This window comes from Sphaerodactylus townsendi, linkage group LG12 (genome assembly GCF_021028975.2).
Source record: "Sphaerodactylus townsendi isolate TG3544 linkage group LG12, MPM_Stown_v2.3, whole genome shotgun sequence".
Lineage (NCBI taxonomy): Eukaryota > Metazoa > Chordata > Lepidosauria > Squamata > Sphaerodactylidae > Sphaerodactylus > Sphaerodactylus townsendi.
Window position 1 is genome coordinate 39,301,357 of NC_059436.1, and position 23,105 is coordinate 39,324,461.

Sequence of the window (23,105 nt, forward strand, 5' to 3'; positions counted from 1 at the left end):
GATCCAAAATCCAGGTCTGACACTATTACAGGAGCAGCAGTGGCGTAGTGGCTAAGAGCAGGTGTACTCGATCTGGAAGAACCAAGTTTGATTCACCACTCTTCTGCTTGAGCTGTGGAGGCTTATCTGGGAAATTCAGATTAGCCTGTGCACTCCAACACATGCCAGCTGGGTGACCTTGGGCTAGTCACAGTTCTTCGGAGCTCTCTCAGCCCCATCTACCTCACAGGGTGTTTGTTGTGAGGGGTGAAGAGAAAGGAGTTTGTAAGCCCCTTTGGGTCTCCTATAGGAGAGAAAGGGGGGATATAAATGCAACTCTTCTTCTTCTATTACGAAAATTTCTGAAGTCTGCATCCCTAATGTCTGCTACAGGTTCTTTAGTCTTTCTGATGTTGATCAGTTACAAACGGACAGTTGTTTCAGCCAAGCCAGCTGTGGCCTCCAGGTTTCTTTGAGTTCTACTATCTAGGTGGCCTTCAGGTTTCTTCAGACTTGACTATCTATGAAACTGATACAAGTAGAAGTGCTTAAAAGAAATTCTGCAGAAAGTTGGAACTGGTCCCTATGTTTGCCAGATCTTTTATGGATGGTACAGTCACAAATCCTTGCTGGGCCTTTTTCACTGCTCCTTCTGTCCTCGCAACATTTCCAACCTCTACAGGTCTGTTGGTTTCACATACTGAGAATATCTTAATACTGGATTCGCAGCCCACTATTTAATCCTAATCCTCCAACTGTAAATTTTAAAATGTTTAAACAAATTAAAAACAAAAACATCACAACAGATCAGATAAATTAGGGTTATCATCCGTGCTTCTACTTCCCTACTTTATATTTCTCTGGTACAAGAATCTGCACAGAGGAAAATGGTAGAATCTAACCCACCATATTTCTTTATACAAGGGGCAGATATGAGCTTCCTTTCAGGTAAGTAGCTTAATGGATAACAAGGAGAGTTCTATATATTATGTCCTCAAAAATCAAACAAAGAGAACAAATATATTTCCCCCACTGATTTTTCACATGATTCCCAACTTCCTGTGCTTGGCCAAAGGTCATAGAATCAAGAGATATTATGATTCTGCAGCCGGAAAAAACATTACAATGTCATTTCCATCCTCATAAAATGAAGTAAAACCTACTCCAGTTTCTGTAGTTACTGCACAGTGAGCTTCCTTGCCAGCTCTACCCAACAGTGTAGACCAAGGGTTGCAATGCCAGGAGATATGAAAATTATCCTCCATAATTTCAAAGCGGCAAAACTCGGTGCGGGAGTATCATTATCAGCAATAGCCTCTTGTTTGTCATAACATTCTACCCTAAGCTCTGACACCAGACTCACCTCAAAGATCATAAAAGAGAAATTAGTCATTTAAAACTAGTTCATCTACACTAAAATATATAGCCTAATCAGACTGACAGTCTAATAAATTCAGTTTCACACAAAAACAGGGCTAGCCATTTTTTCTCCCTAAATCTTACTCTAAGAGCAGATGATTTCACATTGATGTATCCAATGCCCACTAAACATGCTGGGTGCAACATATCCTGATAAGCAGGATAACCAGCCCACTTCGAAAAAGCACATTCAATGCTCAACTTGAACTGAGAGCAACCCCCTAACTTTCAAAAACATGGGGTTGCATTTGGACTCATTTTCCAATGGCAGAATGGAACTTTCCTGCCTCCCCCTCCCACTGCAGTCCACTGGACACAAGCGGGTCTACAGCAAGAATGGAGATTCCATGGAAATTGCCAGTTTAGTCTGGGATCCAACCCATGAGGTTAAATCCTACAGAGTAGACTAACTCCAGTCAGAGTGTCAGACATCTAATATTTGGCGGTTTATGTAACCACACCAACACGACATTTATTAGTAAAACAAGGCAAAACAGAAACCATATAAAAGATAACAGCAGTAAAGACGATGGGTCTTCAGCAGTTAGCCCTTACCGAAGATCTTTTTATAAATGAAATACAAAAGCATTAAGCGTTTTAGAGTAAAAATAGTGAAGAAAAAAGTACAAAATGTCTCACTACAAACCTCTCCTGCTTAGTATTAACTAAGGCAATACAAGACTCCATCAGCAAAACTATGAAGCGTGCAAATCTAATTTTTAAAACCAGAAGCTACAGTAAAGCATTCACAGCCAAGAAAAGTGCTATTTCTGTGTTAAGAAAGCCTGTTGCACCACAGTGCTCTCTCCCCTGCAGCTGCTGGGTCTTTGGAAAAGGGGGAAGGAAGGACACTTACAGGTTTTCCTTTGTCTTTTCTTCTTTTCAGATCATGTGCTGAAAACCCCATGCCTAGTTTGGCATTCATTGTAAAAGAAAAGCAGCCCTAACAAAAGTTGCTTAACCAGATCATGGTTCCCCGCCCCGATCTGCTGTCTTGTCGGGGGCATCAGCGTCTCTCTTTGACAGTTGTACTTGGGTGAGGATGTGGTTTGAAACCAGCGAAGTTGCAGAGGCTGAGAGAGTGTCTTTGTGACGCGTGCACAGTGGTAACATGCTCTCCAATCCCTACTTGTCTCAGCGAGCTGGACTCCGTCCCGTTTGCTTTAAATCACAACACAGGAAGCAGCACAGACAGCCAATAGACTCCAGGCCTGCTTAACAGGCAGCCCCGCTCTGCAAGAGGCTGGGCTTGGTCTCTAAAGGAAACCGTTTCCTCTGATTAAGCAAGCCTCCCTCAATGTATGGAACGCTATAATTGGAGGGCTGGGCTTCTGGTCTGCTGACTTGGCAGTTCTTTTTCAGATGAAAACCCAAGGGCCTCAAAAAGCAGTTCTGGCAGGAAGATGCTTCAAGCACAGTCACATCACTCAAAAGCATCAAGTGCTTTATGAACATTTTTTTTTTTGCATTTATATATATCTTCAGATTTACACTGGAGTTTGCTAGAATTGGTTTTAAAATGACAAAAACCAAACCCAGGTATGTTGATGTAACTGTATATTCAAGATGCTTGTAGCGGAAGCAGTTCTGATGGAGCTTAAGTGCATGTAGATAACAGCCTTAAGTCAGAGAGATCTGTTTTCATCTGTGTAAATTTCTCCCTGATTAAGAACAATGCGCTTAGATACAAATTTGCCAACCGATGTGGCCTATTACTCCAATGCAGCAGCTATTGCTCACATTTAATAAAAATGTAGCAAGGCTCCTTTTAAACAGAGGTGGCCGAAAGGTCTACCCACATTGTTTTACATGGAATGCCAGCATTTTGCCCCTTAGGGTCTATTTCCAACCACTGGTTCCTTGTTGGGAGAAGGCAAGATGAGCCATCCCTCCTTCTCTCCCCTTGTATTGAACATTCTGTAAATCTTAGCTGCACGTGCTGTTGGCAACTATGACAAGCAGCAGAAAAGTGTTTATTTTTTATTTGATCAGCTGTTAGACACAGACTTCTGCCTAAATCGAAGCCTTTTATTAGCAGAAGGCCCACTCCAGAAAAAGTGAAGCAGACATTACATGGGTTTCCTCCCAGTGAAATCTACAAATGCAACACTAACAGATGGGTATAATTTGAGATGTGGTTCAAACTTCACCTGCAGCTTTTCTTGATGCAAATATACTTGATTAGAAAAGCCATGCAGAATAGTGCACTTTCAATCCACTTTCAATGCAGCTGGATTTTACTGTGCAGAATAGCAAAATCCACTTGCAAACAATTGTGAGAGTGGATTGAAAGTGCATTATTCTGTATGTGCGGAATGGGCCTTGGACAGCAATCCTTACTTATAAGCGGGAATGGGTTATATTGAACTCAGTGGAGTAGGAGAGGCTATAGCTCAGCAGTTGAAGCCTCAAAGGAGGTTTCAGGGTCAAGCCCTGGAGGCTCCAGTTAATAGGAAAGCAGTCAAAAGGAACTCAAACAGGATGACGTCTGCCCAAGACCAGTCACAGGATACAGCAGAGGGCTCGATGGATCAATGGTCTGATGATAAAGAGTAGCTTCATATCATCCTATACTTTGTTTCACATAAATATGATAGTTAGGTCAGCTGAGGTGCAGTGGTCAAGAAAGTTGTATACCTTCACATTAGAACATAGTGCCAAACAAATATGAGAATCATTCATTTTTACATGCTGCCTTTGTCAAAACCATTACTTTGTGCGTTATTGAACATGGTATTTAGATACAAGAACATTTATGCCAAAATGTATTTTTGTGTTCAAACAGATGGGGGGGGAGCAGGGGTAGGTAGGCACCAGGGCTCAGGCAGAGCGTTCTACAGCAAGGAAGGTCCAACGTGCACTGCTCTGTGATGGAGGAATATACAATTTATAACATCTTTATGTGGAACGGAGTCTAGATAAAGGTAAGGGCATATTTGCAAGTCATATCCATGGCTGGAGAAGACTGAAATGTCATGTGAGAACAATACAGCCATCTGACTATGTTAACAGCCAATAACATAGAGATTTGTAGTGATGGTTGTGATTTAGAGATCCACCCTTATAAGAACATAGAGGATGGGACTTCACAGAGGATCACTGCTGGCTAGGAGCAAGGAGCTGCAAGCACTAGGATTTGGGGAGCATTCAGGGAAACTAGGGCTCTTTCCGCATGGTAAAATTAACACGGGTCACCCGTGGATTTAAACCAGTGGGGGTGGGACTTTGCCCAGTCCCCCCACTCCTGCATCGGGTCTGCCCCGCATATCTGCTCCAACCCAGCTTAAATGACAATCACGTTATCCACGATTCTTTTGAAGAAGGCCGGGTTGGAGTCGCGGCCAAGCAAACAGCCCTGCGTGGGAGGTGCGTTACACAGACACAGCTTTCTTGTTTCCTACCACCCACCACCCACTCTCCTGTGAAACTAAGCAGGAGAGCACCGACCTGGTATGGCTGCAGGGGTCGTTTATGGCCGGCTGCATTGCAACGCAGCAGAAAGGGTCAAGTACAGCCACAATGGACGCGCTTCCATGCAAAGGCGTATCGCCCAGCCGTGTTGACTCCAGGGCCGCCTGCCCAGCACTGTGCGAAGGGTCCAGGGCTGTACTGGGCTCATCTATCCTGGCTGCACCCCATGTCAATTTTGCCGTGTGGACAGGGCCTAGGATAATACTGTGTTTGGCAGTTAACTATTTCATTTCTACTCTGATGTGTCCCTCATACGATTAAATCCTATTACAGGTTACTTTAGAATGTACCTGTTGGAATTTTAATTATTTTTCTTTGAATGGTAGAACCTTGTGCTACATTGCAAAGGGCTTTGAAAGCCTCTAAAGCTTCAACAGTAGTTTGACATGTTGTCAAATTACCCCTTATGCATGCATAATCAATTGTGTAGTTTTCTGGAACTACTCACATGATGTTTGTTTCACAACTGGCAATACCCAAGCAGTGGATTTAAAAAATAACGTGAGAAAATGGCCCCAAGATGAGTCAAAAAGCTATTTTCCTGAAATGTAAGCAGGATTACAGAAACTGTATACTTCTTATTCCACTGTCTGCTCCCTTAGAATACCTCAAAATGGTTTTACACAAAAGCTTTTTCTAGCAGCATATGAACAAAGAATAAACTGTAAATTTCATATCATATCCATGCCTCGAAGACTAGATCAAAGACATCTTCAGAATGTTTTCTTCCCAGATTGTAGTCCTAGAACATTTTCAACAATGCACATTATGTCTTCTCATAAGCAAGATACGTTTCATTGCAAATATCCTCACACAGACCTAAGGCTCAACTATCTGAAAATGACAACACTTCCCATAGAGAGTATGCAGCTGAATAATAATGATGGTGGATAGCAACCCAGTTTAATAGGTGACATAATGCAAAACCATTATTATAACAGAGTTGCTATAATAATGCGCTTCAGTTCTTTTATAATCTGCCTTCTTCCCCAATGGGGATCCAGAGCAGACTACATTCTTCTCTATTTTATTCTCCCAACAGCCCTGTGAGGTAGATCAGGCTGAGCAAGAGAGATTGTTAGCTGTAACCCCAAAGATACTAAGCAAAGGGGACATGAGACAAGGCTGATGTTGTTCAGAGGTGTGACGCTGGCCTAGTTACAGAACGAAGCTGTTTCTAGCTCCGAGAGGCACCATGGGTATTTCTCTCTCCCTGCTCATGACAGCATGTCTTCTGCCTGATGCTCTTTTCAAACTCCAAACATTTCTATGGTGGTTTCAGGCCAGGGAGGATCCAGCATATACTAGGCAGAGGTAGGCAATGGCAAACCACCTCTGGGGAGGATCCAGCATCTACTAGGCAGAGGCAGGCAATGGCAAACAACCCCTGTTTGTCTCTTGCCTTCAAAACCCTATGGGGTTGCCATAAGTTGGCTGTGACTTGATGGCACTTTCTACCACCCTGCGTCCATGGGGTGTGTGGGAAGACTTACATGTCTTGGGTCTTTAGGATCCAAAGAATCTATACAACTCTGCAGATCTTCTAAGTCCTTCTCTGTTTTGGCCATTTCTTGCCTCTGCTTTTCCACCTGTTTCTCTAGTTCCACAGCTTCTTCTCGCAGCTGGCTCAGGAGCAATATCTTGTTGCTCAGCTGATCTCGTAGACACTCCTTTTCTACTGCTGACATCTGGAGGCAGAAAACACACCTCACTATAGCTGAGATACATCAAACATTCAAAGTCTTCAAAATATGTGTTTGGCTTCAAATCGGATGTTAGGCATTTTGCAAAGCCTGAATCAGTTTAGATTCAGGTACATGCATTCATGCATAAGAAGCTGACACAACAACAGTCTTATAGAGTTTATTCCAACACACACAGAAAGCAGTCTGCATTTACTCTGTTGATCAGCTATAACTTCCTCATACAGAGCAAAGATGTTATCTATGAAAACACAGGAGGAAAAATCAAAACACTGTTTTTCTACAGAATGGAATACAGGCACCTCATCTTGACTTAATATTCTACCCCAAAGCACCAATACATAATTCTGATCAAGCTCCTTAGGATTTGAAAATTATGCACAGAAAAATAAGCATGTCTGTGTCCTTCAAACTGTTTTGCTTTATCTTCAGATTGCTGCTGGTATATGTATACAGACCTTTCTCTGAGCCACAGCATTTTGGACTTGGTTAAGCTCCTCTGTTGCTTTTAAAACACGTTGCTCTGCGCTGAATATCTCCCCTTGCAATTTAGCCAGTCTTTCTTGGGCTGAGAAAAGGAAAACAGTGTTTTGGATGCAAAATACATGCAAGGTGCTGCAGTTAGAAACAAAGGAGATAGTAGTGGCCATAACCCACAAAAGTATACAAGAAGATGCTCCAAGGCTCTTTACACTCTTTGTTGAGGGACAAGCTTGAATAACCTCCCCAGAAAAAAAGAGAAAAAAACAATCTGGGTTACCTGCTTGAATCTTCTTTTGTTTTTCCTCAAATTCTTCATCAAGTTTAAGCTGCTGGACTTTTTGTTGCTCCTCCCGATCCAGCCTTCCTACTTGTATTTTCTGTGCCTTATTGGGAATGTAACCTTCCACGGCAAACATGTTCCTTTTGTATCTGGCTTTCCCAATGTAAGGGCTTTCACCCGGTATATCACCGATTTCAACATCCTGAAAACGTAACGTAAAGCCAATCAGATTTAAAGCTGATTACTAAATGATTTTATGAGGTCTCAACAACATAATTCAGTACTAGGATGTTGTGGGTTTTCCAAATTGTATGGCCATATTCCAGTAGTATTTTCTCCTGACGTTTTGCCTGCATCTGTGGCTGCATCTTCAGAGGATCCAGTGGAAGTAAAGCAAGTGGAGTATGGGGGTTACTTACAGGAGAGTGTTCTTAGGATTGCATTGTCTGCATAGGATTGTATAGTAAAGGTGCTATTTTTAACTGTTTTACAGGAAGAAGACACATACAAAACTACCTTGGTCATTTTTTGTGTGCTTCTGACATACAATATAAAATGTTTGGGGGAATTCCAGCTTCTCCTTCCACCATACTACTGTAAAAATAACTTTCTAAGGAAAAAATTATAAAATTACACAAGCTTGGTAAACTGGAAGGAATTAAGAGAATCCCAAGAAACAAATTAAGAATATCATTTTCAAAAACTTACCTCCACTGGAAAATAACCTAACGGTTCAAACTTGGCATCGATCTTATAGAAAGCCAGCTCTTGCTCCAGCTCATACTGTTTATGACAGGCTCTGGTTAATTCCACTGTCTTCTGCTTTAGCTATTGCAAAATGTCAGTAACAACATGTCAATTTTACAAGCAAACTGTGGGCGCAAGTAGCATTTCCATGTGATGGGTATGTGTATGAACTACTTAAGGCCACCATATAGGAAAAACAGATTTCATCCCCAGACACGTGACAAATTCCTTAAATGCTGTTTCTGTCCCTAGTACAACCAGAAGCGTTCACATTTGCATACCAGCAGGAAATGGCACACGGGGCACCACTGAAATTGTGAGCTCCCCCAATGTGGTGGGGATGAGCAAGAAAGCAGCAACAAGCAGTGGGGGTGCCAGGTGAGCAGGAGACAAGTGGCAGGATGGGCAGGAGAATAGTGGCAAGCCACAGGGGCAGGCGGGCAAGTGGGAGAAAAGCAGCTGGGTGGGTGGGAGCGCAGTGGCAAGAAGTAGAGGGCCTGGGTGAGCGGGAGACAAATGACAGGGCAGGCGGGAGAGCAGTTGCAAGCAGCAGGGGGTGGGTGAGTGGGAGACAAACAGCAGGGCAGGCAGGAGAGCAGCAGCAAGTACCAAGGGACCTGGGCAAATGGGAGACAAACAGTGGGGTGGGTAGGAGAGCAGTGGCAAGCAGCAGGGGGTGGCTTCCTACAGTGTCTTGCAAGGTTTACTAGATCACAACTATTTTACAGTGCAGTGTTAGGCAGATGTATACCCTCCTAGGCCCAATAACCTTAATGGATTTAGATGGATGTAACTCTGTTTTAAGACTACACTGTTACTATCTAACACAAAACATATGAACATATTAGAATAATGATGATATGTCATATGTACTATTGATGAAATACATCCACAGTGGAACACACTATTGTAATGAGTTACGTAATTCTTAAGACCTTTTGATATTAACAAATTAGGAGGGGGGGGCCTAGTCTGCCCTCTTCATTTTTCTTAGTTGAGTAAAAATTCAAATCTGCTTGATTCCAATATTTTAATTTGAACTATAAACTAAAAACTAAATCAGTGTTTTTGTCATATTTTTCAAGTCTATCTGGCACACGAAGTGTCTCAAGACCATTGCCAGATGAATACATGATATTTAACCCTAGCTGAAATTAACAAGGTTTTCCTGTCTTAACCTTAATTGAAATCGCAAATGCGAACAGTGAAGTCTCAGTTTACTGGGAATAATAGGCAAACTGTCGTAATCATGAATTGCTTGGTATAGATATACTACCCAAGCCAGTGTAGATACACGATCCAAGCAAATGCACTTTGAACCGTGGTTTCATATCATGTTGTATAACCAGTTCTTAATCATGAACAATGTACTATGCTTAAGCATTGTATCTGCATAGGGTCTCCCTAAATCTGTAAATTTACTAAGAACTGTACTTCCAACATATGTGGAAAACTGAGTACATTAATGAATGTAAACTGCTGGAACCTGCCACTATCTTAGTACTTTTAAACTGCTAATAAAGAATGATGTGCTCTCTCTGGTTCCAAGAGCTTTTCTTGTTGGATACCTGAAGGGCAGCATGCAGCAAGGTTCCAGTAGGTAGCAGAAGAAAGAACTGAGGCAAGAAAAGACAGACAGAGAGAAAAGGACAGAAAAAGGGAAAGATTGGAATGAGGAAAAGAATTAAATCTCCAATCAAAGTATATGACACCATGCAGAAATTCTAATTTCGAAATATATGTACATAACAGGAAAGTTGCAAGCAAACAAGTTGCAGAACAAGTTCAGTTTTAACTTCACTGGGAGAGTCTGAGACAAGACCATGCAATCCAATATTAGGACTAACAAAAAAACAAAATATATGTAGTCAAGCTGTACACACAAGGACTACCTTTAATGTGGAATAAAGGTTCGGCATAAGGAAACTGGGGCAAACCAAGATATTGGCTGAAGGAAAGAAAGGCAAGCAAAATCTGTCATCCATACAGAGAGGAGTAGACAGTGCTGAAAAATACAGGATGCCAGATATTCTGAAAATTAAGCTGCTTTGAGAGACATGCTGTTCATTCAATCATGGCTGTAGCAACAATGGGCACAACCCCCTGAGAAGTCTTCCTGCACAAGCCCCACTGAAATAACAATGCTCTCTTTTGCTGCAATGGATATTGTGCAAGAGAACTTCTCATAAAGATTGCACCTCATAATTTCTAGTCCTCCAGAGCAACCCTAATTGCTAACCCTTCTTTTAAAGTAGTTTTCTTTAATCTGAAATGCACAGAATCTTATTTAAGAGTCAAAAGCTCAGTCTTACGCCATGTTGTAAAGCCAGAGCAATTAAGAATTCTAAGCAAATCTTAGGCCCCTTCCGCACACGCAAAATAATGCATTTTCAAACCACTTTCACAACTGTTTGCAAGTGGATTTTGCCATTCCGCACAGCTTCAAAGAGCACTGAAAGCAGTTTGAAAGTGCATTATTCTGCATGTGCGGAATGAGCCTTAGCAAAGTAGGCTATAAATGTGCATTTTATAATCATAAATGAAAACGATAGAGCTATCTTTAATTGGCAATTTGAACATCTGAAGTACACCCCAGATATTTATTTAAAATGTAATAAGCCAAGAGTTCCCCCAGAAAACAAAACAGACATCTTAATTTATGATCAATAAGCAACATTTTAATTCAACCTTCTAAAGGCTACAATGTTAATCAGAATAGGAATAGAAAACACGTATATTTCCAAAGTATGTTTCCAAAGTCTGAGAGAGAAGGACATCATACAGAACTATATCCAAATAAATGACATATAAAGTCAACTGCTGATATTTCAGCAATCAGTCAAATTGACTTGAGTTGGATTACAACAGTTTATCAGCTAACCGAATAATCCCCCAAACAAACACCAGCCTCTGCCACAAAATGCAACATTGTTCCATTGAGATGGATTGATTTTATACCACAGACACTTTGAAATCTCTTATTATTTAATACTCAAAATTGATTTACCAGTTCATTTTTTGTCTCCACCTCACTTTCCAAATCTTTACAGCTCTGTTTTTGTTGCATGTTTTTTTGTTTTAACAATTTGTTCAGGTCATCTTGCTGCTGAAGCTGTTCAAGCAGGCTGGTCTGTTTGTTTTTAAGGTCTTCCATCTCTTTCATGTTTTTTTCCAAGTCCTTTTCTAGATTTTCTATCTCTTCTGCAAAATAAAGAAAACCAGCAAATCATACAAACTTCCACTGGTAAGTTCCTTTAGTAGCAGTAGAGAATTAAGTAAATACATTATTTGGGAGTTTTTATTAATTTTAAGTTACTGTCTTCCACTCATAATATCCATTGTTAATGGGAGCAACTGGACAGATACCAATATGAAGTGTCTCAGGCCCCCTGTACAGAAATTTGCCTTGTAGAAAATAATTCCACTACTGTTACCGCTGACTAATCACTGAAATACTCAACAATAAGGGTCAGGAATTCAACACAATACTTAATTTGTATTTTAAATTAAATAAATAACTGTTCCAAGCTTCTGTCTAATCACTGCCGTATTATGCACGAAATGCTGATTTTGGGGCTCATAACTGTGCAATGGGGCTGTAATGTGGTCTCCTTGTGTTTCTCTGTTTACACACAAGCTGGCATTCACTGTCTGCTCTGCAGCTTGTTGCTGAAGTCTCAACAGGTCTCTGCTTTTCCTGGTTCTCTTAACTCTAACAATTCCATCTTAAAGGCACAGATCTCATCACATTTGGTAGTTGCAAGATTGCTGGCTTTGTTAAAGCCTTTAAATGCCCAGTGACTGCATTTATACTGATACTGTAGCCACTTCCCAAAAATAACCTCCCAAAAAGAAAGAAACAAAGCAATTCCCTGGACTACACTCTGCTAAAGGAGACCATGTCCTAGAACTGATATTCTCTCCCCACCCCCCTCCACACACACACAGTTCCTGCTGCTGTTGCTGCCATGGGAGGAAAGAGAGGCTTTTTATTAAATAGTTATCCCACCAATATAGAGTTATCCCAAATATAGAGATGGCATATACTAAATAGAAAATATGCTTTTATAGAAATGGTATTCTAGAAGTGAAATATTTCTTTACAATTACTTTTGATCAAACCCTACCCATTCAGTATTTAGAATTGGTTCACACAACAGGCAGCAGCAACTCTGAGTTCACCACCAAGTGGGCAATGCATTCAAGGGTTCTACATTCAATCAGGACTCTCCAACATGTGCCCTCATTTGATGGAATATGAACAGGTGTATATATATATATATATATATATATTTACAGGATTAAGAGGGTTAAACAGAAGAATGAAGAACCATGTACACTGCAGAAGCTCCCTTGACAAAGAGCTAAATAAAAATGTGATATGTGGACAAATGTCTCTTTACCTGTTTAGGTGTACACTTAAAATTTCCTTTGTCCCTTAAAAGGTGACGTATGCAGTGTATCTTGTTTCTCTACTAAACCCATTTGCTGAGCATTTACTCAGTCTGACAAATATAGCACAACTTATTTTAACTATTGAAACGTATGGCTATCGTATTTACCTATATTAAATCTTAAAACAGCCTCGTCCCTGTCACAATTTGTCACTGGCTGTCCATCAAATACTTCCAATGACCTCAAATGGAAAATGGAGTAAAGACGGTAATGAGGTAGGTTTACAATAGGATTGTCAGCCAGGAACAGAGAAGTCAAGTCTTTCAGGGATTTCAATTTAGCTACCTCATGGAGCTGCAAGAAAAAAAATTAAACATTCCTTCAGACTCAAATCATGCTCAATTTTCTGCTAATAAACTCACACTGTATTAGATCACACCCTGTACGTTAAAACTGAATATGTGGGTGTCACCATCAAGATATTATGACACGGTCATAACACAAGGCATTAAGTAAAACCTTAAAGACTATCAAATAATTCCTAACTGAAAAGAAAGTCTCAAGAATACAACCCAAAGGCAAAAATTACAGAACCATATTGTGATTTTCCTGTTGAAATTTGCATTTTCACCAAGAGTGCTGCAAACTTCAGCGGAGTGCCATATGCTTCCTGAGCAAAATAAATAGGGGGAACTCTTAGACAAGCCAACTCTTACAGCTGAACATTACAAGGGGGGAGGATGATGTTCTCGCTGAAGAATCCCCAGTAAATTTTCCTCAAAACCTGGAGCACTGGCTCCCTGGAGCAATTTGAGATCTACTGCCATAGCTTTTGCCCACATAGTTCTAATGCACTGATTAGAAATATGGAGGGAACACATTTTTTTTGCTTTAGAAAAGATTTGTACTTATAAAAAGTGCTTAAACAAGGAAAAAAAGAAATAATCAAAATCCCAAAAAACAAATATAAGTAAGAATTGCTACATGCTGAAATCACTTACTGAGGATACTCTATTCTGTTTCAAATTCAAGGTGCGCAAGGACCGGAGTTTCTTCCCTATCCATGCTGGGATGTGCTCAATTTCATTCCCAGCTAGGTTCAATCTCTGCAAGCTGTGCATGTGTTCGATACCTTCTATTTTACTGAAGAAAGGTGAAACATTTTTAAAAGTCATTTAAAAATTAACAAATGTTTAGCACCAAGTGAATAAGATTCAGGCTTGTATATTACCTCCTTCCCTAAAGTGCTGTGAATGAATTAGTTACTGACATTTTATTGCAAGTCATAATTTTTCATTACTCCCAAATATGCATACAATGGCAAGGTTGCCCTCTAAACTGGGATTGTAAAACAGCTCTGTTATTTGTTATCCTGATCTAGAGGACAACATAAACCATAGCTTTCCTATTCAGACATAACAACAAACTAAAACTTGTAGTGAAACAGACGTAATCTTTTCTGAACAAACAAAATAAAGGAAGAAGAAAGACTGAATGAGCACAAAACTTATTCATATAGCACCAGACCAAGGGTTGGTGTTACACCTGAAATGCCTCTATATATTAGTTTTAGGCACAGAAGAGCCCTCTGGAGAGCAGCAGAAGCAACTAAGAGAAATTTATTTTTCTAGTCTCAACAAACTTTTTAAATTAAAAAAACCTAAAAATGTTAAATTTTAGAGCAAGTATTAGAAAGAATCAGAAATTTTGATTTAACATGACTGCTAACTGACATGTTAATTAATAATCCACATGAGAACACATTGTGATGCAGGATAATAACACAGTGCAGAAATCAGATGCTCAAGAACAGCATAAAGGGCCCATAGACTGTTAAGGACTATACTAAATCCACTGACTTCAAATTGTGCTGCTTTCCCCCTACACTGTTCCTGATTGCTTTCTACTCTTAGAATAGTATTGCACTGAAACTGAGATCTGCAGTAAGAGGGGGAAATCAGCAAACAACACTGCCCTCTTTTCCAAAGACTAAAAAACATTGGGAATGATATATCTGGATACCAAGCCATTGTGGTCAATCATTCTTACTCTCAGATCAGTCAGTATACTTATAGTTGTAGCCTAAAGTTCCCTTGTGTGGCAAGAACAACAAACACTATAGGAAAAGCTACAGAATCCTGAGTGTAACATAAAGTAACTTCCAGTTCTCTCAATGAAAGAACAGCCTATGTCAACTATTACTGATCACAATGTAGCAATATTTTCCACCAGCGATAGATCACTGAAAATATTACACTCCGACATGGAAATATTTTGCTCTGTAATTGTTTGCTCCTCTCTCCCTTTACCTTATTTTGTTGTAGGACAGATTGAGGTCCCGTAGCTTTAAAAGTTTATCCAGTTTTTCAACTTTTTCAATCAGATTGTTACTGAGATTAAGGACTTCAAGTTTCTCACACTTCTCCACATTTTCTATGTACTGAAAATATAACAAGACATTAAAATAGTAAATTAGCCTCTGGGAGTGTGTGTAGAGTGCTGTAAAGTCACAGTTTACTTACAGTGACTCCAGTAAAGGGCTTCTAAGGCAAGTGAGAAGCAGAGGTGGTTTGCCATTGCCTTCCTCTGCAGAGTCTTCCTTGGAGGTCTCCCTTCTAAGTACTGACCCTACTTAGCATCCAAGATCTGACAAGGCTGGGCTACACCATGCCGCCTTCCCTCCCAAATTAGCCTCTACAGAACAATAAAATTAGTCTTCTGTTTATTAAGAACCATGCTGACAGAAACAACAATATACCACAGCGTCTAATAGGATCAACAGTGGATTGTAATGATGCCAATTTATTTTAAAACGTAAAAGAACATGATTTTTAAAACCATGTTTCACTGAGGCATTCAAAACAGCAGTTAGTGTGTATTAAATGCAGAGTTAGAAGGCAAATCAGAGCTGTACATCAGTTGGGGACTGTATTTTAACCAAGGTACAATGACCAATCTTCTATTAATTTTAAGCAAACCTCCTATTTTGTTTCCTGTGTTAATTTTATTCTTCCAAAACATTTACCGTAGATAATAATCCAAAACAGTGTCTGAAACTCCAGGTTCTGAACTTGAAGCCTTATTGTAGAACTCAATCAAGTAAGGTACCTCCACTGTTCCTATACCCATCCTCTTCAGCTGCAGAAGGGGATGTGCAGCTGCATCCCCTAAGATTGGGTTACTGTATGAAGTCTCTAGATTGGCCAGGTACAAGTACAAGGAAGATGGCTTTCTGCTCTGGCTTGATTGACAGAGTGGAATTTTTGCCATACACAGTCTTGGACTGCAGGAACCACAAATTAGGAGCTATTCCTTTTAGGGCTGGAAACTGATACCAATGGCAGCCTAGTCCTAACCAACACCTCCAGTAACAGCTCATAAGAACAATGAATAGCAACATTTCAAAGTAGTGTACAAAGCAGTTCTATATATTTTTTAAAAGTGACAAGTATTAAGGGTTGAAGGATTTTTGGTTGCTCATTTTTTGTCAAACACCTTATAACTTATTTTTAGAAGTTAGCATGCATTATTAGATATACATGGACCAACACATTTTTTGTTGCATGACAACAATGTACCTTAAACTTCTTTCCCCCATCTTTTGAAAGGGAAAGATTCAGAGAAGTTACACGTGCCAAATTTTCCTGTTTGGACAGTTTCTTGATAAGAGGCTCTGTTATGTATCTAATACCTGGACTGATTCCATTGTCACCTGAAATCAACAATAAAGCATGTTATTTACAAAGTTACAGTGGAGAAACATAGCAAGAAAATTTGATGTTCATAAATGACAATGTTATTTTTTAAATGTAATGACAAAACTGGCATGCTGAAGAACTCCATTATAGGAATATTTAGGTTCAGTACAAGAAGAAGAGAAGTTGGATTTATACCCCACCTTTCTCTCCTGTAAGGAGATTCAAGGTAGCTTACAAACTCCTTTCCCTTCCTCTCCCCACAACAGACACCTGGTAAGTTGGGTGGGGCTGAGAGACTACCAAAGAACTGTGTCTTGCCCAAAGTCACCCAGCAGGAATGTAGGAGTGGGGAAATAAATCTGGTTCACCAGATAAGAGTCTGTTGCTCAGGTGGAGCAAAGTATCCTCAATTGGCAGTATAGGGAGATGCGGTCTCAAAGATATAAAGGTCCCAGACCGTTCAAGGCCTTCAAAGTTAACACTAAAACCTTGAACCTGATCTAGAATTCAACTGGTAACCAGTGCAGGTGACAGAGCACAAGTGTAATGTGTGCTATCACCGGAGTCTTGGTGAAACCTCTCACTGCCATGTCCTGGACCAGTTGTAGCTTTCAGAGCAGTTTCAAGAATAGACCAGGAAAGAGCGAGTAATCCAGTTTAGAGGTGACCATTGCATGGATCACTGAAGCAAGATCCAAGTGGGACTGTCTAGCCTGGAGGAAAAGCCACTCTGGAGGAAAGGCCACTCTGGCTGTGTATGCAACCTGGGCCTCAACAAACAGAGAGGACTCCAAAGTCATGCTCAAGCTTTTCATGAAGGAGGCAGATGTTAAAACCACTCCATCTATTTTTGGCAGTTGAAATTCCTAGCTACACGTCCTCTGGCTTCAATGGATTAAGTTTCAGCCTATTCTTTCGTAACCTTCCCACCACAGCCTCCAGACACTGTGCCAAAACATCAAGGGTGGCAGCCAGCTGGACTTCCATCAACAGAAAAAGGTGGGTGTCATAATGGGAGATGTATTATATACATAAAAACACAAGAAAGAGGATCTAAATTTGACTAGAATTAGCATTGTCTAAATCATGCAGGCATGATATTTCACATGATTATTTTAAAGATTATTATTGAAAAGATATTAAAGCTTACTGAAAAGATTAAAAATACAGATTATATCTCAATGTGAGTATGGACAGCCATTAAGTTTAGTGAAGTCTCCTGGGATATGCAGATCAAATTCTGCTCACTATTACTCAGAAACAGGCTGAGGGATGGGCTGCCCATTCTACAAAACAAAAATGTCAAGAACTTCTAAAAATAAGCAACGTGCAGCTATTTCAAAATCTTGATGTGATCAAATGTAATTAATTGCAATACCTTGTCCATCCTGATATTCCAAGGGAATTGCTAAATCATTTTCTTCATCTACATCTCCTGGATACCTTTGTTCTGTAACTAGATAAGTAGCAAGAGATCCTTCTCTGGTAGCTGGAGAGGGTGACCTGCTGCTCAGACTCATTGGACTCTGAGTGCGAGATGGAGACATTGTCTGCTTGTTTCGAAATGATGCTCTTGATGGTCGGCCTTTCCTCATTGCTCAGAATGCTTCATATTACTAGATGAAAAACTGCAAGCATGGAGACACAAGATTTTCAAAAGTATCAATATTAGTAGATGTTCAAATGTAAAAATAATAAATTCATTTATTGATTTTAACAAGTTTGTTTAAACAAGCACTCCAACAGAGCATTAGGTCTTTCGCTTCAAAGCTTTAAAAAACGAACGAGGAAACTTCATGCAATCTGTCCAGACTGTGCAAAGAACTCAGGCTTCACACGCCTTCCATCTTTGCTTATTCACTGCAGGTCTCCTTAGTTTGCTTTCAGGAAGCTGTGGTTTCCCCAAATGTAGAAATACTTGAGTTAACAGTAGCACTTCATTTCCAAAGACAAACTGAGCGGATCAGTAAGCAAGTTGCTTTGGAGGATTTTGATGGCTCTAGCCATTACGAAAAGCAAATCAAATTGTCCACAGTTCCAATTAACTGGGTTGTTACAAACACAAAAGTGGCTACTGTCAAGGCTAGTTTCCCTGCTTCTTATTTCAGTAAAATGGAAGCTATCTCTCTTTTTTTGCTTCAGTAAAATGGGAGTTAGCAAAAAATAAAGATAGCACAAAAGCCAAATACCAAACCACATTATATAGGGAATTTGCAGACTAAAAGATGCTTACTCAAAACATCTGGGATCAGATAGTTCTGGGGTTGTTACGTGCAGCATGTATATATTAAATGCAAAATGCAAAGAACTTCCTTCCTGAAAATAACCAAAAGAAGTTTCAAGCTTCTTGCTGAAACATGTGCGTGCGCGTGCAGAGCTCATGATCAGCCATCTCAGATGGCAAGTTACAAAAAGAAGAAGCCTGTTTTGGTTCACTTTATATGGCCTGTGCCTTGATGGTTCACATGGTCTTTGCTGCAGGCTCCGCTCTTGACGCACACAAAGCAACTAGTCATGCTGCTAAGACTCAAGTCAAAAGAAAGTAGTGACTTTTTCCTGAGAGATCCTTGAAAACTGTCTTCCCTTGTTGAATAGTGATACGAAATTGTAAAGCAAAAGTATCATTATATAATACATCCCACTAATTCATTATGATACCCTGACAATTCTGCGGAACTCTGCAGTAGCTTCCTTAATCCCTTTAACTGATCCATTTAAAGCTGTCATCTTAATTTCTTTTATTCTAGGTACCGGGGATTAACTTTAGCAGTTTGTAATTTGAAAACAAATCGTATTTAAAGCTGCTAATGTGTTTACTGTCAGAACCATCAAAGCACAGCTCTATTATGACATATAAACTGGTAACAAAATAAGGAGCGGGGCATTCTTCGCAGGGGTTGATGGCTGGCATTTCCCTAAAAATACAAAAGCAATTAAATAATCCTGCACAATACTGATATTTAAAAAAATCAATATCACATTTAAAGGGTTTGAAAAAAAAACAAAAAAGGTAACCTGTGATTTGGGTTTTTGACAGGGAGCAACCAGAAGGAGCAGAAATTCCGAATCGAGAGGGAAACATAGGGGTTTCGCTGCTCTCACTAACTGTGGGGCTTCTGGGACCTTCGGCACAGAAACTTGGATGGTGTCAGTACAGAAATCTCTGCCTCACAGGAACTGTACTCTTGCTGCAGTATCATCGGCCTATGACATTTTGGGCAGTGTTATTTCTTTGGTCATGATAGCTATTGTAGTGTTTTTATTAAAGTGTTTTCTAGTTTTGCGATGCAGCTTTATTGCATTACTTGCCGAAAGAGGAGCTATGGCTCGTGGCAGAGCCTTTGCTTGGCATGTAGAAGGTTCCTGGTTCAATCCCCCGCATCTCCAGTTAGAAGGACAAAATAGCAGTTGATTGTAAAAGACCTCTGCTTGAGATCCTGGATGCGTGCTACCAGTCTGAGTAGGCAATTCTGATACTGATGGACCAATGATCTGATTCAGTATCGAGTGTTCATGTATATGTATTGTACAGACATATACTAAATTGTAGACTGTTTTCTAAATTTTGTAATCCATGTTTATTCCATGGTTAGTTCTATGTGCTGTACTGTTTATTCCACTGTTTGTCATTGGATAATCCACCTTGAGGCTCAATAAAAAAAAGGCAGAGTATAAAATTAAACAAGCAAGCAAACAAACAGACTTCAACTGAATTATGTGTACTGCAGAGTTCCTAAAACCAGATCAACTGTAATTAGAAACTTCACAGTTAGTTCTACTTTGATACCAAAAAAAAGCAAAAATATCTCTAATAACATTTGCTTAATTACCAACATTTGAAACTTCAGACAAATTTAACTCTAAAGAACTAATAGAGAAAAACAAAACCAGAAGCAGTCTACCATTGCAAGCAAAATGAACAAAAATGATGAAAAAAAATGATGAGGTTCAACCAGGGAACAGTTTCAACAATTGAGAGACGTTCAATAATCCAACATATATAATTAAACCTGGGACATCAGTCCAAATCAGGATTATAGCCAGACTTGCATCCTCTCTCTTTCAAGTATATAACGACAATATATATATATAAATCTCATATAGGCTGGAGACAACAAAACCAAAGTACTAAAAAGGTAGTTAGCCTCCATGCACATAATGCATTCCTGTAAGTGAATCTGTATCTCACCAGTTTTATTATATTCTTACACTGCTTTTCATCCAAAATAGGAACCAAAAGCAAGTTACAAGAATTAACACCAACAGAAAAAAGTAATGCAAACAAAGGTTCTATGGGGGAAGAATGGTCAACTGAGCTGGACCCAGGACACGATGATGGAGAAGTGGCTCCTTCCCCCCCTCTTTCTGTTGGCCCCATTAAAGGCAGTTGGAAGATGGAGTAAGTACAGATGCCAGCTGGACACCACCTACTATGAAAGAGTGCATGGTTGCTTTTTGCCCTCCCTCTGATTTTTGGTGCATGTGAAGACAGAACGAACTGCCTGTAGTTCCTCTAGGTTATTTATCATGGAATGCAAAGACTGGATGATGAAATCACCTTCCCTCCCTCTATTTCTGCATCATTCCTCCTTTTCCTGCATAGTCATTCAAGCATATTTATATACAAACACACATGCATATCACATTATAGAATCTGTGGGGTTACTGGTCTGTGTGTGCAAATGCAAGATTAATTCTTCCTCCCTGTTTTGAGCCTAATGGGGGGCATCAACCTCCTTCCTGTCGACAAAACGCCTGTCAAGCAGTGGATCTGCGTTTCAGTGTTGGATTTAAGTCAGAACTTCCTCTGGGGAGCTCAAAGTGGCAAAGATGCTTCTCCCCCACTCTCATGATGACCCTGGTGTGGAGGAGAGACAGGCTGAGAGATTTGCACTGGCTGCAAGGTTGCCTTGTGAGCTTCCAAGCTAATAGTCCAGGATCTTCCAAGCTAATAGTCAAGTCAAACCCAAACAAGGGCAGTCGGTCCTGCTCAGCCAAAAAAGGCCCAACTCGAAGAGCATCTTGTTTTCCACTGGGGCCATCCAGGTGCTTCTAAGAAGTCCGCCAGCCCAGGTTTCTGCCACTGCTTGTACTCCCCAGCAGCGCCTGTCATTCAGACTGCCTGCCCCTACACATGGAGGTTCCATCGAACCGTCCAGGCCAATCCCCACTGATGGAGGCGGTGAACGGAGGCAGCCTTTTTCCTCACTCACCTGAACCACGACAGTACCGGACTTGGGAGGGAGGGGAAGAGAAGAAGTCCCAGGCCGGTCGGCGGACGCTTCCCCCTCGGCCTCAAACCTCCACTTTGATTACATCCGTTGCCCTGGCAACCCCTCGGGGCGCGAACCAGTTGGCCGCCGGTCGCAGCCTGGAGCGCGAGCGGCGTCAGTTGATTTATGCTCCCTTCCACTTTTCCCCCGAACCCCTTCTCCTCCTTACTGCAAGATAGCTCAACCCCACATACTTCCTTCCTTCCAATAACTCACCTTGGACAGCATAAGGGAGGGTGGGAGCCACCTCTAGCCATTTGTTTCAGTAGAAGCAGAAGAAGGCTCCTTTAAGCGCCCGGCAGCGCCATCTTGCTCCGCTCGCGGCGACAGCAAAAGAAAGGAGAGCGATTGACAGGAAGACCACGCCCCCTTTCCCCGGCGACGCCATCTTGCTCCGCTAGCCGCATCAGCAACAGAAGGAGGCGAGGTCTGTAGTAAGACCACGCCCCATTGCCATCAACGACATCTTTGCCATAGACAAGGCGACAAGGCGGAAGGAGTTGGGGCGTGCGCAGTGGCGCCGTATGGGCTTGCTACCGCTTCCCGCCCGGTCGAGCGCGGTTTGGGTTGGTATTACTGGGAAAGATCCGTAAGACTGCCCGACCCCTGAACTTATAGGGCTTGCAACGTCTGAAACTGCTCTGTACAGAGTCACTCTATTCCCTTTGGCTTAAAATTGCTGTTTGAGATAAAGAAGGTTATTTGCCCATGTTGTTTGTGCAAATATGCCAATGGAAGGACTTTGGGATCTTCTGAATGCGTGCTGGATCTGTTTATCCGTTTTTGAAATAGGTGCTCTGAGCACATGAAACTGCCTTATAGTAGCTATGAAGTTCCTATAAAATAATGACAGTTGACTGTTTATCACTACAGTTGACCTGGTTCTTGGAAAGTCTATATTACACATCAATCAGTAGGAGTCTATTGCTTATTTTTAGTCTGCCTTTCTTGTTAAGACTCAGGATGGATTATCCGATTGAAAACAGTGCAATAAACAGCTCAATACACAGTATTAATCATGGGATAAAAATGAATGACATCAGAGAACAATGTGCAGTATAATACGATATATGTCTGCAGAGCACATATACATGAACACATTACAGATATCCCACATCATGACTTTACCTGTCGCAGTTTTGATGTATCGCAGGTCAGAATAAGAAATTAAATGGGAATTTTGGGGGAGCTTTGCAGAAGCCTCAGACGACAGGTGAAGACCAGCAGATAACACAGAAAAGGTTTGGAAACTCAGAAATGCATACAATACACATGTATGGTATTGCATAATATCCTGTAGATGATATCCTACTTTATTGCCCCCTTTATGCCATACCCAGAACCAAATATTTATCAACTCTGATGATCAAAAAAGAGTACACGTCTAATTTACAAAAGATGATCTTTTTATTAGACAATCCCAGCAGTGATGTTAATGATGCAGTTGCCAAATTTCTTGACGTGTACATAAGCCAGAGCTCCAGGAGCAAAATTTGAACAATACCTTCCTTCCCCTTTTTCTCTCTTCTTTTTAATGTATAAAAATCAATTTTATATTCTTATGCCAGTTTTTTCTTTCCTTGTTCAGCTGAATGAACCCTATGCCAATACAGGTTCCTTGATTTGATTGCATCATATCAATATGTTTTATCTTTTA

The 23,105-nt window shown here is 40.6% G+C and overlaps 1 protein-coding gene across 4 annotated transcripts in view; it reads right to left on the reverse strand.

Moving 5' to 3' along the window:
• CNTRL (centriolin) overlaps positions 1-21,811 on the reverse strand; it is a 59,948-nt gene extending 38,137 nt beyond the window's left edge. The window contains exons 1-12 of one of the 4 annotated variants that reach the window (XM_048513392.1): positions 21,665-21,811; positions 17,554-17,803; positions 16,056-16,189; positions 14,787-14,917; positions 13,479-13,620; positions 12,645-12,831; positions 11,090-11,283; positions 9,651-9,698; positions 8,044-8,163; positions 7,333-7,537; positions 7,031-7,140; positions 6,363-6,557 (exon numbers count right to left, since the gene is read on the reverse strand). In XM_048513392.1, coding sequence (XP_048369349.1) covers positions 6,363-6,557; positions 7,031-7,140; positions 7,333-7,537; positions 8,044-8,163; positions 9,651-9,698; positions 11,090-11,283; positions 12,645-12,831; positions 13,479-13,620; positions 14,787-14,917; positions 16,056-16,189; positions 17,554-17,770 — 1,683 coding nt within the window. In that variant the 5' untranslated portion in view covers positions 17,771-17,803; positions 21,665-21,811. Of the gene's footprint in view, positions 1-2,254; positions 2,557-6,362; positions 6,558-7,030; positions 7,141-7,332; positions 7,538-8,043; positions 8,164-9,650; positions 9,699-11,089; positions 11,284-12,644; positions 12,832-13,478; positions 13,621-14,786; positions 14,918-16,055; positions 16,190-17,553; positions 17,804-21,388 lie in introns of those variants that run through there. The other 3 variants (XM_048513391.1, XM_048513393.1, XM_048513394.1) reach the window with 3 other exon arrangements.
• Between the last annotated feature and the right edge of the window lie 1,294 nt (positions 21,812-23,105).